The sequence below is a fragment of the Solenopsis invicta genome, chromosome 12 (assembly GCF_016802725.1).
Source record: "Solenopsis invicta isolate M01_SB chromosome 12, UNIL_Sinv_3.0, whole genome shotgun sequence".
In the NCBI taxonomy this organism is placed as follows: Eukaryota; Metazoa; Arthropoda; class Insecta; order Hymenoptera; family Formicidae; genus Solenopsis; species Solenopsis invicta.
Window position 1 is genome coordinate 10,771,327 of NC_052675.1, and position 17,136 is coordinate 10,788,462.

The following is a 17,136-nucleotide window of genomic DNA, read 5'->3' on the forward strand; positions in this document are numbered from 1 at the left end:
ACGCACGCACGCACGCACGCACGCACGCACGCACGCACGTTTATATAGCTCTGTTCTTGAAAATATATTTGCATCGTATATTTTGGAACGGGGATAATGTTTCAGGGACAGATGCTGTTCCGAACGCGAAATCGATATTCCGTTGACGCAATTGTCGAGAAGTCATCCGTGTACGAATGATAAGTCTGTAAGTTTTCATATAGACAAAATTCGTGAAAAAATATTTGTAAGAAAATGTTCAATATACACCATTATTTTAAATATATAAGACTTTAAATTTAATTAATTTTGCTGCTTGTTTTACCGCTATCAGAAAGATTTAAGGCTCTTTTCTCCATGATTAAATTATAACGTTAAATAAATCAAATAAACGCTTTATATTCTATTATCGTGCTTTAAAATAAACAAATATATTTTTTTCATTTATTTCATTTATCAAGAATTTTAAACGTCTCCCAATCGCCTGTTCCTCGCAATATATTACTAAATTTTAAAAATTAAAAATGTGTGTAATAAAATAAAGTTCTGCTAGAGATACATACATTGCATTCATATTTAATATATATTTTGTCCAACATAAAATATTCTTAGAAATAATCATAAAATGTCCGAACAGTTTCTGATCGTGACGCTGAAATGGTAGGTTCAGTTTCCAAGGTATCAACTCAACGGCGATCACGCGAGTGTTCAAGTCTAATGTGAATAAAGGCGAATCGTGACCCGCGCGCCGCTCTGATCCCGACCTCGCCTAACTGAATGCTAGTGATGTAACCTCCGTGGTGAGATGAGGAGACAGGGGCCAGCGCCTGCGGATCACAGAACGCGAGTGCACCGAACGCATGATGCGACAGCGAGTTCAAAGTCACGATGTATCACTTATGGTACGCGCGAAAACTGCTCGCAAACTTTAACTTTCACGACTCACAGATCGACCTCGCCTCCTCTTGCAACCAATTTACGAAACTTGAAACAGAGATTAATAGAAACAGAGTTTGGTACGAAAAAAAGCATAGTGAAGATAATCAATTTCTTCAAAAATAAATTCAATACATCATCTTTTGCTCTTTTTCTCATAAAAATATTTCAGAATTTCGGAATTTAAAGAACACGTAGAATAACAAAAAAAAATCATTTACATTTTTTAATTGTAGTATTTCAAATTCTACAGAATGCGTGTAAATTTATTTATTCGTTTTAATGTATTCTTTTTGTAGAATTAATTTAATTACGCTACAATGATAAATATGCAGATAATATGATAAAATTTGCAAGCATGATGAAAAATATAGCTTTTACTATTTGATACCACGGAAATTGGAATGTGCAGTCATAAAACATAAAAATTCAAGAAATATGAATATCATCCATATGAAAAAATTTCTATAAAATTACAAAGTACACATTTTTATACAAACTGTAAAATTATAAAATAAATATAATAAATTATATGTATAGGTTGTGAACATTATTTATTATTATTATTATCTTTATTAAAGTGCATATGAAATGCAGTAGCAGAGATTATTTATAACCATTATTACAATCTATAAAAATAGAGACAAATGATTATCTGTTAAATTAATCTAGTAATTAACTAAAGACAAAACCTTTAGTAGAATAATTTTAAATGTATCTTAATAATGCAAAAATAATCTAACTTTATCTATGAGACATCTAGAGAATATGGTAATTTGCAGTAAAATTCTACGACATTTTGTGTCGAAAGTAAGTAGTATGAAGAAGAATAGCTATCCTATTTACGTAATCAGAGGTTTCAGTGCAGAAAACGAATTTTTAATAGACGAATATCTTCATCTGAAAGACAGCTATCAGGAAGTGTAAAGAAATCGGACATAAAGCCAACTTCTCGTGTACTCAGATAACTTTGTCGCTCAGAGATATAAACGATAATTTGAATAGTCTGAAAAAAATTATCGATGGAATAAAATATTCCGAATTTCTATTTTTGTGACTTTCAGACATTCGAATAAATTAATTCCGCGACAATCAATTGACTATTTCAACAAAATCAACGACAAATCAATGGCAAATATAGTGAACTCAAACATGTATTGCGAGCCTGGAAACCGGTTGGACGTCCCACGAGAGAAAAGACTGTCCAAAAGGAGCGATAGCGATTCGTGTGCCAACGAGTTTGAAAGCGAATCTCCTTTTTGGCCTTGTCATTGGGCAATGCTATTCATCGGCGGATTCGCTGACCTAAGCTGATCTTAGCAATCGCATAAAATCACAATTATAAAATTTGCTTGAAACTTTCAGCAAGTGTATTCATTTCTTAAAAGTCGTAATATACGTAATAGTTATAGAATAATAAATCGTTCAAAGAGTCTTCGTGTATTTCTCTACACCTTTATGCGAAAATAAATATGCAAGATTGGTTAAAGAATTTGTCATTTTTTTTTAGTTAATCTATATTTCTTTCAAAAAATTTAGTGGGTTTTAAATAAAAGTCTTTTATAATATACATTTGAAATAATATAAACTTTTTATATACTATAAGGTAAATGCGAGGGGGAATTCACAACCCAAAATTTTGTACACCAATGCCGATTTTTGGCATTGCTGTAAAACACTGCCGACATTTTTGTACACTGCCGACAATGCTTATTGTTAGTCAATGCCTACAATGCCGTCAATCCTATATTAAAATTAAGGCAATGCCATGCAATTATGAGCACTACCGCGTGCCCATTATCATACGCCAATGCCTGCACAAGAATTCTAAAGCTTTCCCGAAGTATTCAAAAATTTTTGTGCTCAACCCCATGATCGAAAAACCGACTCTGAAGTGAGCTCACCACTCCCCAACCACTGACGACAATGCCGTCAATATTATAGGTCACTGCTTACTTTTTTCGGCAGTCCACTGCCGAAATTTTGTACACCAATGCCGGCTGTGAATTTCCCCTCGGGTAAATGGAAAATAAAAATTTTAAAAGTAAAATTACAAAATTTTTAGACTACTCTAAAGGTACATAAACTACTTGGTTTTTTCAATAAAATTTTTAATACTTTAATATAGAACTTAATATTTTATACGTATAAGGTAAATTCCTAAATATATTTGTCTTTCTTAATAGCGAGACGTTATTTCATATTTCGTATTTGTTTTCTCTGGATTAGTCTAGTAATACAAATCAAGACTCTTGTAAAAATCAATGTTTTATCTCTAAAGAAAAAGAGAAAGTTACCACTCATAATTATGTAATTCTCATCATTGCGCAAAAAGTTAATGCGAAAATCAGAGAAAATTAACGAGTTCCTCTGATTTACGAAATTTCTCAGTTCCCTGAATTTTTCTAACGAAAGGGAAATGTCTGGAATTGTTTCGATTCCTTTCCCGCAGAATGACACAACTATCGAGAGGTACCAGCTGGGTACGTCGCTATATCGCTGCTTCGCGTGCAGGCGGAAGGAGCGTTATGGCAAAGTGATGCGGGGAACGAGGTGGTAGATCTGTCTAAAGGTTCGGTAAGGTAAGGGTAAGGGTAAAGGTAAAGCTCGGTCAGCCGGGGGCGATACGCCGTAAGTATCGACCGCGTCGCCGGTCGCCAGAGACGCTTTTGTACGTTAAGCGCGAACGGAGAGAGAAAGGGGAAAGCCGGGAAGGGAAATGCATGGCACCAAACGAGAGGGAGATAGAGAAAAAGGAAGGGTGAAGAGGTAAAGAGCAAAATAAAAGAGGGTGAAGCCCGCTTTGCGCAAAGTGATTTGCGCCTCTCAACGTACAAAATGACAATAAAAGAAAGAAAAGGCTTGATGAGATTGTACGGTCAAAAGTAAAAAAAACTAAAAATTAATGCAAGCGTTTTGTAAAAGAGGCGCGATGAAGAAATAAAAGAGTTCTACTTTACGTTAATCAAAACTTTCAGATAAAAAAAAAAGTTTCTCCTAGATTCAATCAAATTTGAAATATCTTCGATTTTCTGATGAAATTCTGCCGGGAAAAAGTAGTCTCAAATTTCTTACAATACCCGAGATTGAGAATAAAGTGAAAATAATGTTGGTAAGGGAGAAGACACGAGAAGTGTGGTATCTCATAAAACATGTAATATAATTTGGACGAGATCCAGAGGGAATCCTCTCGCTTTCCCAAATTCTGGAAAAGATTCAGAGAATTGGATGAAACGGGACAAGTAGAAATCTTACAAGGCCATTCGTAAAAAGAATAGCTGCGGTTGTTCCGCCTCAAAACACAGACGAGAAAACGTGACTTCTCGCAATTTAAAGACCGCTTTAAAGCGATTTAAATAAGAGAGCAAGGTATGCAGCCACTTTCCCTTTTTTCTTCTTTCCCCCTTTCCTCTTCGCTGTCTATTCCACCTCTTGAATGAGGTTAACGTTAAAATTTTATAACCTGCCTCAATTTTAAACCAGAAAAGGGTGACGAGCAGGAAAGCAAATAAAGAAAACCGACCGTCCCGTGTCAATGGAAATTTTGTCAAGCTAGCCTCCCGTTTCAGTATTTCTATACAATTGCAGTGTTCTAGCTGTTTTTGCAAGAGTTTTAGAGTCCTTGGAATCTTTTAAAAAAAATTTTACCGATGAAGGCTGCGGCATTTGCTTTGGCGTTCACAGCGCGTGTAAACATCATTCGTCCTTGTTTAATATTTGATAACATGATATTTAAAGCGTGATGAGCGCCGAACGAACACACCCCAAGTGTACATTCGTAAATACAAGATATTATTTCCATGTCTTGATGTAGTCGAGAATTAGTATTTATTTATTTATAATTGCCCTAGACAACCTCAGTTCTATCGAAACAGGCGGAAACAAAGAAGCTATAATTCCGGATTTCGTTTAAACAAATATTTCGTTTATCTCAAATAATATATTTTCCGGATTTTTATTTTATTTACCTAATCATTAAAATTCTCATCAGGACTTTTCGAATTTAAGAAAGACATACGATTTTACTGTGTTACATTGAAATTAAAATTGAAAATGATATTCTAACTTCACGGATATAACGGTTAATCTCTCGTGTGTCACGTTTGCTCGCTCTGTTGTGCAACAAATGGACGAGGGGTTAGTCGTCCCATTGGAAGTGACCTCGTTAGAACAATTCGTATGTTAAGCGGAGAGGAACCGCAAGATCGACTCGTATGGAGGAAAGAGAGATAGCGTTATTATTATGGACACGTGGATACGATGACGTCCGTACAAGCAACGAGGGAGCTTTATAAAGGACAACGAATCTGTCATTCTCAAATTACGTGAATTGTGTCGACGATCGATCTTGATCGCTTCCCTGTCGATAAATACTTTTGCAGAAAACCGATCGTAAAATATCAGTTTTCGTTACCACTCGACTCTTGTCTACTTTTAATAATAATCAAAATAAATTACATTCTCTTGTACGTAATATATTTTTTTTTGTACTCGTATTTTTATTTCTTATTATATTTCTTGTTACATTTGAAAGAATAAGAACAAATGTAAGCAAAGATCGATAATGGAATTTTGGACTCGATCTATTTCTCCAATTTCCAATCGATCGAACTTCTTTAGATCTCAATCAAACCGTTTACTTTGGAGACAATACCCAAACAAATGAAAAATGTCGATTTTTGTATCTGTAAACACATTGTTTTCTCAACTTACTATTGATTAAGATTTTTCGTACGTTGAGAATAGTGTAATCATATATACATCTCATGGAATAAAGTGCATTTCTAATCCCAATTTTTCGTGTGCTTGACTACACGCGGTAGAACTTTTACATATTTAAAATATATGTACAATTTTAATCAAATTTATAAATATTGCATGTTCAAGTGACATCTAATTATTTAATATCTTGGCACTTAAAATGACTTGATGTGATAGAAATATTTATTATTTAATGCCAGGTTAAGTTGGTATTAATCATCTAGTTCGGTTCATAGACCCACCATGATAATTTTTAATCTATTGAGCCTTGATTATTATTGTTTATTGTTATTTTACTTTCTATTTCAAACCTTTTTTCTTCAGTGAATATTACGTGTCTCAAAGTCCTAAACTCTATATAGTTTCTTATAAATTATCCTACATAAAGCGTTATAAATATGTAAGCATTCGAGAGAAGAAAGTATAGAATACAAAGCACGAAAAAGTCAGTAAAAGTTAAGAACTCAACGATTCCTGCACGAAGCTTTCATTGATGCCCCCCCCCCCCCGGATTAAATTTTGATTTTTAAAGCGTAGTGTGGCACGCAAAGCTCGACCCTATCTAAACTTTCGGAACGAGGCGGAAGAACGCATGCTAGAGTGCCAGTACGATTCTCTCTCTAACCAGCCAACGATCAGACGTACTCGCGCCGGTTCATCCCACCACGACTCGCACTGGCAGTCCTCGCCCGCCCCGGTTCCCCTTCAGGTCTTCGCCATACTCCCACGTTCTCCTCGACGGTGTGACGCGGCGTGGACGTCGTTAAACTGCCACGGGGCCACCGACCCCTCTCTTCCCCGGTACCCTCGGCCACGGGTCACGGCCACTGTCCTCTAGTCTACCAGCGGAGAATCCGTCGCACGAGAGAAGATGAGTCCCGCGCTATAGGTCAATACGCACGCACGGTCGACGTCGTCGTACATAATTCACGAGAAATCATCGCGCAAGGTGCATCGCGTCGCGATTGCTATTAAAAGTCCACGAAAATTGACGTTATGGATAAAATAATCTATTTTTCTGCTCAAATCGCACTAATTTTACTCGTGAAACAAAGTTACATTTTATGTTATTATGTTGTACGCATTAACATTGCACATTTTAAAATAGCGTGTACCTATATTAGGTATCCTTATCTTGAATGACATGTTTACTCGTATATTTTGTTAAAAAAACATAATGTTTAATTTCCAATATTCTATAAAATAGCTGCAGGAGGAAATTAGAAAACGGTTTGTAGATTTGGGAGCAGATAGAAATAGAATTGTAGGGAAAATTTGTAATGAATCTTCAATCTGATTTAGATAGGCGCAAAAGAAAAATAGTTCAGAGACTATGGAAAGAAAGAGAAAGAAAATTAAAGAAAAGAAAGGAGGGAAAGGAAAGAGAGAAAGAGAAGGATGAATAGAGAAAAGTACAGAAGAGTACAGGATGCACGCGTAGGTAAGAGAGTGGATGGATGAATGGATAATAGGGTTATAAACCAAGTCCCCTTCTCGGCTATTTGTAAGCTCGAAGTGAATAAAGATTATATATATATATATATATATATATATAAATAATCTTTATAAAACAGCTGCAGAACATAAATGCTTTGTTCGCTGCCAAAAGTATCTCTTTCGTCAATCCCTATTATTTTCCCGGATTGAACGTCTGTATTTATAATATATATCACGCGTTACTTTTAGAAGAAAGAAAAACTGATAAATTTTCAGTCGAGACGATCTCGCGTCCAAGTCAACAAACAACACGTTTATCGAACGGGACACAGTCCTCAACAAAAAAATGTTCAATATTAATATAAATAATTTCCAAGATTAAAATATTCCAATATTAATCCCGTTACGTTCGATCGATGCTGAAAATAGCCCACAATTAATAGAGGGAGAGAGACCGATAGAAATTCAGACCTGAGATTGCTCTACTAAAAACCGTGTATAAAAATAACGCCAGTTTTTATATCCTAGAAATAAATGTCCACGATAAGAATAGACAAGTTCGCGTAATTCGATCCTTGCAGTAAATATGAAAAAAAGGAAACGATGACGGCGAAATTTACGTGTAGATAAGGCATACCGAATGCTCTCTATGTACGCCGGTCAGCAAAGAGCCCCATGTGCATTGAATTCGCGCTGATAATGAGCACGCGACTCGTCTCTCTCTCTCTCTCTCTTTCTGTTTCTCTCCCTCTCTCTCTTTCTCTCTCTCGCGCGCGCCGCCGAACTTCGAGACTCCAACTCGGCACAACCAACTATCGATTACCGATACTGTTACGCATAAAGTTCAGTGACACGCGTCTGCTTCGCGATAAACGAACCTTTTCGCACGATCACACGGAACCACCCTCAGATGTGTACCGAAAATTTTCACGAAAACTAAGTTGGAGAAACTCAAGTGGATTTTTGGCGCGAGAAACGACACGTGAAAACAAAACGTTCAATAGACGCGTTCCTATATAGTAAATCGAATTCATTCAATTTATATTTTTCTCGCAAAAATAAATAAAGAATAAAATGTTATTTGCATAACATCGAGAGACTCAATTCGCTTCATTTGTACAATCGTTTTGAAATTTTTACCGCTATTTCAAGTCGTTTAAAACCCGAAGCGCTTAGATGTAGTCGTAAGACTAGGTTCATACGGAAAAACGTAGTTATTTCAATACTTTAGTTAATGAGCTTAATGTGCCCCGTCTTACATTTCAGTTTTAATAGTAGCTTCCCGCCCGAAATGTACATAATATACGCGACAAGTCTCGATGACTCAGATTCCTTTCGGTCTACTGTCCCAGATAAAACGAGGAAACGATTATGAAACAACGTAATCGAAGAGTAATACTGATCTTGTGTAATGTTTATCAGACAAATTTCTCTTTTCACGCGACGTAACAGCTGACTACGTAACTGTCGGTAATAATCATCTGACGTCGTAACACCAATCTCCGTCAACCAACTACGTCAGAAAGAAAGCTCGGAATACAAGTATCGTTAATCTCACTGTAACTTTTACCTCACTCGTCCGTGCACGCGCCCATTTTCTCTCTGTTCTCCGATGGAGATCAGAATTATATTACTATTCTAGAATACAGGTGCAGGATACTCGACATTAATCGCATTTGACATAATACAATTTAATGTACAGTTTATATTAACTGCAATATGCAGAGCGTAGGAATACGTGCTCCCATTGAAAATGGAGAAAACAGTACGATTCGACTCGACAATTCTGAGAAAAAAGAATGTGAGAGCAAAATGATCAAGGTAACTCCAGAAATTACGCTGCAAACGTCAGAAAAAATAGAATAGAATGGCGAGAACTTACTTGCAACCATTCCGTCACATGTCTTATGTTATAATAATACTGTGTTGTAACTTTAGCGTTTTACTCTTAACATTAACAAAATCATCGTGAAATGAATCAATTTGTCAATTGCTTTTGAATGACGCAGCGATGTATTACAGTCTAAAATAATTACTCCTTTTAAAGTGTAAAAGCTTTAGTAATTATTTCGTGATACACAAGTGTGGAGAGATAGTAAAGGTTAAAGTACACGAAAATTCAAGTGCTCAGCTCTTGTATTTTTTGTTCAACTTGATTGTCCCGTTTATGAGCCATAAATCCCATCCTTTTTGACATATGCGCAAAAATAAGTTCTTTTTTTTTTTCAAATATAAGAAAATAAATATTTCGTATTCCTCTTTTTTTGTGACAGTAGTAGATAGTATCAAGTTTTTATTAATACAGTTAATTTTTCTCGAACATAGTAAACAGTACTTGATAAATTTAGTTTTCGTCAGGTGCAGCGTGTATACCGAAGTTACCTTAAATTTATCACCTGTTTATTCTTTGATATTGTTCAAATTGTTTTCTCTACGTATTTCTCGTGAAATCTAAGAATACGTATACGCAAATATTTGAATATCCCATTACTGATGATTCAACCCGCATAATTTGTTGATTAAACGTTATTGATAATGGATTTAACATTTAGTCTCTAATACGCACGGCGACTTTAAAATCACGATAGATAGATTATAAATGACCAAGGCAAGCGAAATCAGACTACATCTCGAAAATAACACGAAAGATGAAGTGGATCACGCGAATCGATACTCTCGCCAGTCGTCATTCGTATCGACGCGCGTGCAATGTATATATATTGTATATTTGATCCTGCATAGATATTGTGTTCTCATTTTTCCTTATATAGACCTCGATATTTCGAAACACGTGCTTGAGAGCAGCTTTTAATCCAAAAACATCTGCAAGCTATTAAAAAATGCGATATCTCATGAAACATCTCGGGATATTTATTTCTTTTCAAATATATAAAATTATCAATGTAAAAGAAAAAAAATAATTGTATTACCTAAATTTAACCTACACCGAGAGAACGTTCTTTTTGCTAAAATATCTAAAAATGTAGTTAGATATCAAAAATAATTTAAAAGTTAAAAATTTAAGAGTTTAAATTAGATTTAAAAATAATTTTTATGAGACTATCAAAATATTTATGTAGAACGCTTATGTACGACGTTAGTTACCAGAATGTCAACATTTTCATGCATCACTTTTCATTTCACACTGTAACGTCCTACATAATTATTTTGATATTCCAATAAAATTATTTTCTGCTCAATTATCTAGCTACAATTTAAATACATCAGCAAAACCGTGTATGAAGATAAATATATTCATACGATAATTAAAGATTTCAAAAAGTTTGAACAGCGTTGGAAAGATAACATTTTTCTATTTCTACAAATGTTTATCCATGCTTAGCTACTCTTTATTTAAGGATCAAAACATATTTAATCTGTAAATAAGTATCGTATTCAGGAAAGACATTATCTTGCGCAAGAATTTTATGGAATATCATGTTATGAGCACAACTCTGTGTTTATTTTTATTTTCAATTTTTTTGTTAAGAATATATGGATAGATATTCTCTCAATCTTTTTATGATATTTCGGTTCCAATGATTTTAATGAAACCACACGCAAAATATAAATTAATTATAAATAATTGTTTACAAAGTAACAGGAGTAGCAAATTTCTGCCTAAAGATAGTAACTAAGGAAGTAGTTTCGAAATAATTACGAAAAACAAGAAAAAGAAAAAAAAATTGCAAATACGTGCTTGCCTTTCTAATGACCTTCGTCGTTACAAGGTAATACTATTATGTTACGTAACAGTATCACTAGCGATTTAGCTAATAAATTACAAGGTTAATGGAATATGTGAGGATGCTGGTAATGAACCAACTTAAACAAATTTAATCAATGTTTGTAATTGCAAGTTTTTAGATAGAATCTTTTTTTACCAAAATATAAACTATAAAATATACATTGAAAGAAAAAATTATTAAATTTTAATAAATATTTCTTTCAATACTTGCAATGAAATATTTACTAAATGTGAATAAAATTTATTTAGTATAAGAATCGCTAATGTAATTTAACAATCATTTTTTAAATAAATATTTATGTACCATAAGTAAACATTTTGTTGCAAGTACTCAAACAAATATTTATTAAAATTTCGTAATTTTCAGCAATGAATTATTCTTTTCTTTTTACTCTATATTTATTTCTAAACTATTAAAGTTCTATTATTACTAATTATCAATAATAACATTAATACCATCAATATAATAATACATAATCATTATGTTGAGTAATATTAGCAATAAATAGCAATAAACTAATACATCAACAATTAATAACAAGCATGTATATAATTATAGTTTGTAACGTGTCTTTTTTCTGCTATAATTTATTAAGTCCCTACATTTAATACTTTTACTTTCCGAATTAAAAGTAAACTTCAACATACGGTAAACGTAAGCAAAAGTTCTACCGTTTTATATTTACCCACATTCTTTCAGATCAATGATCCAATGTTGCTTTCTCATTCTCCAGACATTTAAAAATTATCTTACTTTTCTGAATTCCCGTAGGCTTATTCTGTAACTCTTAACGACAGTGTCGGTATCGTTAAAGTGTCGTTGCGCAGATATCGTATATGGTAAAAAAAACTACGCAATGACAATGTAACGATACAGACACTGTCGTTAAAAGTTACAGAATCCTGCTGCAAGATTCTTTCGAAATGGAAATGAAAGTAAACATGAGATTACGAGCTACGCATGTTGTGGAAGAAGCACAAGATTAATCTCATTAAAATGAAGTTCCTTTAAAGAATTAAAAGTAAAAAATTATAGAGAATTGTACACCGAAAAAAGTCGTTAACTTAAAAACAAAAATTTTAAACTTCCAATTTTTTCATTTCAAGTACTTGCACACTACTTAATTTGAATACATAAAATGCTTGAACTTTAATTTAAGTATTTATATTTTTTAAAATTAATTATTTAATTTAATTATATATTTTTTTAATTTAAGTATTTTATATATTTTTAACTTAAATACATAAATACTTAAATTGAAGAAATTTAATTTAATTAAGTAGAAAGTTTTATGCCTATTTCCAACAGAGATTAACTTTGATCTTAGTTTAACTTACACTTTATCTTTTTTCAGTTCTAAGAATTGGAAAAAGATAAGGAGTAATTTAAACTGAGATCAAAGTTAATCTATATTGGTAGAAATGGGCATTAATCAAGTTAATAATTTTTTTCTCAGTGCTAGTGTGATTTAATTCACGTTATTCATTATAGATTTCCGTTAAACTACAATTTTGCTTTTCGTTTCTCTAGTGTCTAAACAAATAACATTAATTCATTGTATTAGACATGTAAATATAAGAATGTCACCGAGAAAAGCAGGTCTCGCGACTAGACATCAAATAAATCGTAAAATGACGTTTTCGTGCAATTTCCATGAGGTCGTAATAACGTAAACACTCTGTGCTACGTCTTCCGAGACGAGGCAAGCGTACGTGTCGAATGGTCGATGAAAAAATAACGGAAGAGAATCGGGAACAAAGAAGACGCGAAGACGAGAGGAACGGATCTACACGAACGCGCACAAAGAGCACGCCGTACGTGAGTCTATACGTCGCGCGTTCGTTGGCCGCGCGATGAACATAACCTATAAACACGTTAGAGCCGGAGGCAACGAGGCGCGAGAGTACAGGTAGGCTAGGCTAAGCTAAGCTAAGCTAAGCTAGGCTAGGCCAGGCCAAGCCAAGCTAGGGCTAGGCTAGGCCAAGCCTGGCCAGGCGGCGGCGACGGCGGCGACACGACGCCACGGCGCGGAGCGGCCTGGCGCGTCGCGACGAGGCGGGCGCGGTTTCCAAGCGTCGCACTACGTCGGGTCGCGCGCGCCGTTCGGCGCGACGACGACAGCGAGACTGACGCGAATGATAATGATAATAGTACCATGTCCTCCACGGATCCCGTCAGATCCTTCATGTCTAGCGTGGGGTAGAGAAACAGATTCCCCGGTGGTTTCATCCAGTTGCCTGTGCTCTCGCCCGCTCCCTGGCCGTAACCGATTCCGAAACTCTCCACTGTCTCCAAGGTCGCGGCGGCGGTGGTGGCGGCGGCGACGACGGCGGCGGCGGTGGTTGCAGCAGCGACGTCGTCGGCGCGGTGCGTCACCTCCGAGAGATTCACCGTTAACCCCGTGGTAGTACACTGACGGCAACGCGTAACACGGAAAACTCGCGGACGACACGCGGTTGCGGCGGCACTTTTTCTCCTTCTCCCGCTCCCCCCGCTAATCCACGTCGTGATTGTCACTACACGCGCACTACTGTTGTGCCCGGCGGATCGGTGGCCGGCAATCGATGGTGATACGACAGCGACGGCGGCGGCGGCAGCGGTGGTGGTGGCGGCGGTGGCGGTGTCGGCAACCCCGTCGCGGCGCGCTGAACACAGAAGGCGGCGGCGTCGGCGGCAGCATCGACGACGGCGGCGGCGACGGTGACGGTGGTGGTGGTGGCGGCGGCGATCACACGGACGAATGAATCGCACAGATACAAGGACGTCGACGGCGGTACAGTTACCCCACCCCCGGAGCGCCGCCGTCTCGCGTTTTCGTCTCGTCTCTTCGATCCTCCACGCGCACGTCAGTGCACGTCGGCGGCAGATCGTCGTTGTCAGTGACGATCCTTCCTCCCTCTCTCCTTTCTCTTCCTTTTCTTCGTTCCTTCTTCCTTCTCGGTCTCGTCGTCGCGGTCGTGTATGCAGCGAACCGGAGCGGAGCCGCACGCGAACGACGTACTACACAACACCACCGGTCACAAACAATGCGAGACGCGGCGCAAACGCGCGCACGACACACCGGGCACAGAGAGAGAGAAAGAGTCGCACTATCACCACCTCGTAGCACGTCGCACACCTCTCGTCGCGCGACTAGCGGGCGAAAGGAGAGACGGAAGGAAGAAGGCGGAAAAGCTTCGAGACTGCCGCTGTCACAACGCGCGCGCCCTTCGTCACTTCGACACTTCCGAGATACCTCCTTCTTCTCCGCCTTTTTTTTTTCTTCTTCTTCTTCTTCTTCTTCTCCCCCGTGACACCACTCCGCGTTTCTCTCCTCACGCTCCTGCACCCACACTCCTTTCTCCTCTCGCGCACACTTTGCACACTCACTCGCGAATGCTCGGCCGCGCCGCCGCTTATTTACAGAGGGAGCGAGTCGAACCGATTCGATTGTTCTCGCGGCAAAAGCGAGGTCTCGCGCGTCCGTTCGCGAGCATTCCTTTCCGTGCGGAACGAGCACCGTCCACACCGTTCGTCCACCCGGAAGCCCCGAGTTCTCCGACAGGCGTCCCTCGGTCTCCAGGTCCCGTCGTTCTCCGTCCCTCTCGCTCCTCTCTCTCTCGCTCGCTCGTTGCCGCGCGCCGCGAATTTTCGTCAGCCGGGCTCTGCGCTTCGACGGACGGAGACTGCGCTCCGAAACCGAAACAAAGAACGACGCTCCCGAGCGGGCGCCCCTGGCGGTCGCGCCGCCAATCCGCCGCGGCGGACGCGTCGCCGTCTCACGTCTCGCCCAGCGAGCGCAGAAACGTACACGCGCCCAGAGCCTCTCTGTACTTCTCCTCTTACCACACGTTGCGAAATGATATGAATACGGTAGAATGATTATTTTGAACGCGAGATACGGAAGTTGCTCAATACGATTAATCGCGGAGACGAACGTAATTCGTCTCGTGTAGGGCAAATCCGAGATCGAAAGCATCGTCACAAATAAAAGTATTTCAAAAATACAAAGTTAAACTTTGAAATTTGTAAATTTATTTTTTATAACGTCTATTTTGTATTTAAAAAAGATGAGTGATAAATAAAAGTAAAAATCGCGTCATATATATTTTTGCATTTTTCCATAAATAAATCAAGAGTATTTATAGATTGGAGATGTAAAAAAAGATGTATGTAACTGCGTAGCTCGAAAGATATTCTAAAAATTTTCCCTTTTCCCTCTCTCTTTTTTTTAAGAACTTCTAAAAGTGAACAGAGAAATATAAGATAAATCGCTAATGAACAATTAATACATTGTATATTTAAATATTAAATCATGGGTATAAGTCATTAATAATGCATGCTAATATATTATTCACATACGAGTGTATTTAAATTAATTTCTATTGGATATAAGTATTAGATATTGCAAATTATTCTAATTTTAAAATAAAATTAAATAAATTTGTTGGATAAAGTATTAGTCTTAAGAAAATTATCTAAATAAGAAGTTAAATATTATCAATCGATTAATATTACTTTTATATTCCATGGAAGTAGTGTTATATAAATTCTATAAAGTCCATTAACGGTTTATCTTAAACTACATTTAATTAAATTTAATTATGAGAAATGTGTCTTTTCTGTAAAACATAAATAAAAAGGGATGTAAAATCTCAATTTCTTTTGTTTTCTTTCACTTTCCATTCCGAATTGTATATAATTCTTTGCACATTTATACAATGATAACGTTGTTCTCGCTGCAAATTTAGATTTCATGCCCAAAACGAAAAATATAATTCGATATGACAAATAAAATATGAAACTCGTATATCAGAAACGACGGAAAATTTATTCATAGAGTAAGCAGTTTGTTTCCCTCGCATTATTAAACAGAAAAAGATATGCAAACGCATTTGGATTTGCAATCAATATTGATTAACTGAAAAGATATTGTATCACAAAGATATATGTGATTATTTCAATTATTTAAGAACACATAAGTTTTTTTAAAACATCACTTTTGCAATAAAGTAAAAGTAACAGTGCAATATTTTTCAACTGATCCACTTTCCATGATTTTGCAACTATTGAAATGTACTGTTATTTTTAAAAAATTTTATAATTGCTTTAACTATTAGAAATTCAAATATGTGATGTCATAGTTATACCCGATGGTCATTTGCCTAAACGTATTTATTGATCCTAAACATACTCATATTAATAATATCAAATGATATGACTGAATATGAAGTCAAATAGATTAATACGTTTATCTGACAAATATTTGCCAAATAAACAATTTAATTTTCTTTCAAATTTTTAAAAAATATTATGAATAATAATACTAAGTTAAATCTTTGAGATTCTATAATAGCGTGAATAAATAGAAAAAAAATCATCAATATATTTATATATAATGAAATAAATTTGTAATCATGCAATTATACGTTTTGTTGATCACTATATAACTCATAACTATATGATATTTATATATTTTATTTCGCTAATTGACACCGGAACTTGTTAATCCACATAAATACAAACAACGAAACGCTATACTATAGTTGATACTAGTTATTTGTAATATAAGCAAAATAAAAATTATCGCAATATGTTCAATTTTCGTTACCAATTTTCTTAAAATACGCCCAAAAAAGTTCATCAAAAATAAAATAAAACAAAAATTCATTCATAGTCCGACAGAGTTTTAGCCCTGACACAGTTTTAACAATAATATATAGTATTTAAATCCATTGTACAAGGTCTATTGTCAACGGTGCAAAAATGAAATTGTTGAATCATATCTTTCAACTGAAATCTATAGCGAAATAAGAGTGTAGAATAGATTAATTATTGAGATTTTCATATGTAAATCAGAAGAGGCTATATAATTTCATTTTAATGACACAGATAACTCATCATTATATGAGTAAGTTATGTGTTTCAAATCTTTAATTACTCTCAAGATTCATCATACGTTAAGAGTAATTGTAGAAACAACAAAGAATTCTCAATATTCCTTTGTCTATAAAATATATATTGTATCTATTGGTTTTTATGAAACAAGTAGTTGATTGGCTCTATTGTTTTTTATTCTGCGCGGAACGCGGTTTTGTATGCAAAAACTAATAGCGCTGTCAAAGCAATTTTTATCATGTAAAAAAACCTTACCTGTCCATTCCTGAATTGTTGTTGCTGTTGCTGCTGTTGGTGATGAAACAGAGCGACCTGTTGTTGAGCAGTCATCTGATTGTTTAGATAAACCAAATGTTCCGCACCAGGTGCACCGCTCTACAAAACAAGTATAAAAGAT

General features: G+C 36.1%; 1 protein-coding gene across 12 annotated transcripts in view; it reads right to left on the bottom strand.

Annotated features, from left to right (window-relative positions):
• LOC105199367 (maternal protein pumilio) overlaps positions 1–17,136 on the bottom strand; it is a 94,597-nt gene that overhangs the window by 72,979 nt on the left and 4,482 nt on the right. For 11 of the 12 annotated variants that reach the window (XM_039455810.1, XM_039455808.1, XM_039455809.1 and 8 more), the window contains one exon: positions 16,995–17,114. In XM_039455810.1, the coding sequence (XP_039311744.1) occupies positions 16,995–17,114 (120 nt within the window). Of the gene's footprint in view, positions 1–13,016; positions 13,853–16,994; positions 17,115–17,136 lie in introns of those variants that run through there. The other variant, XM_039455812.1, reaches the window with a different exon arrangement.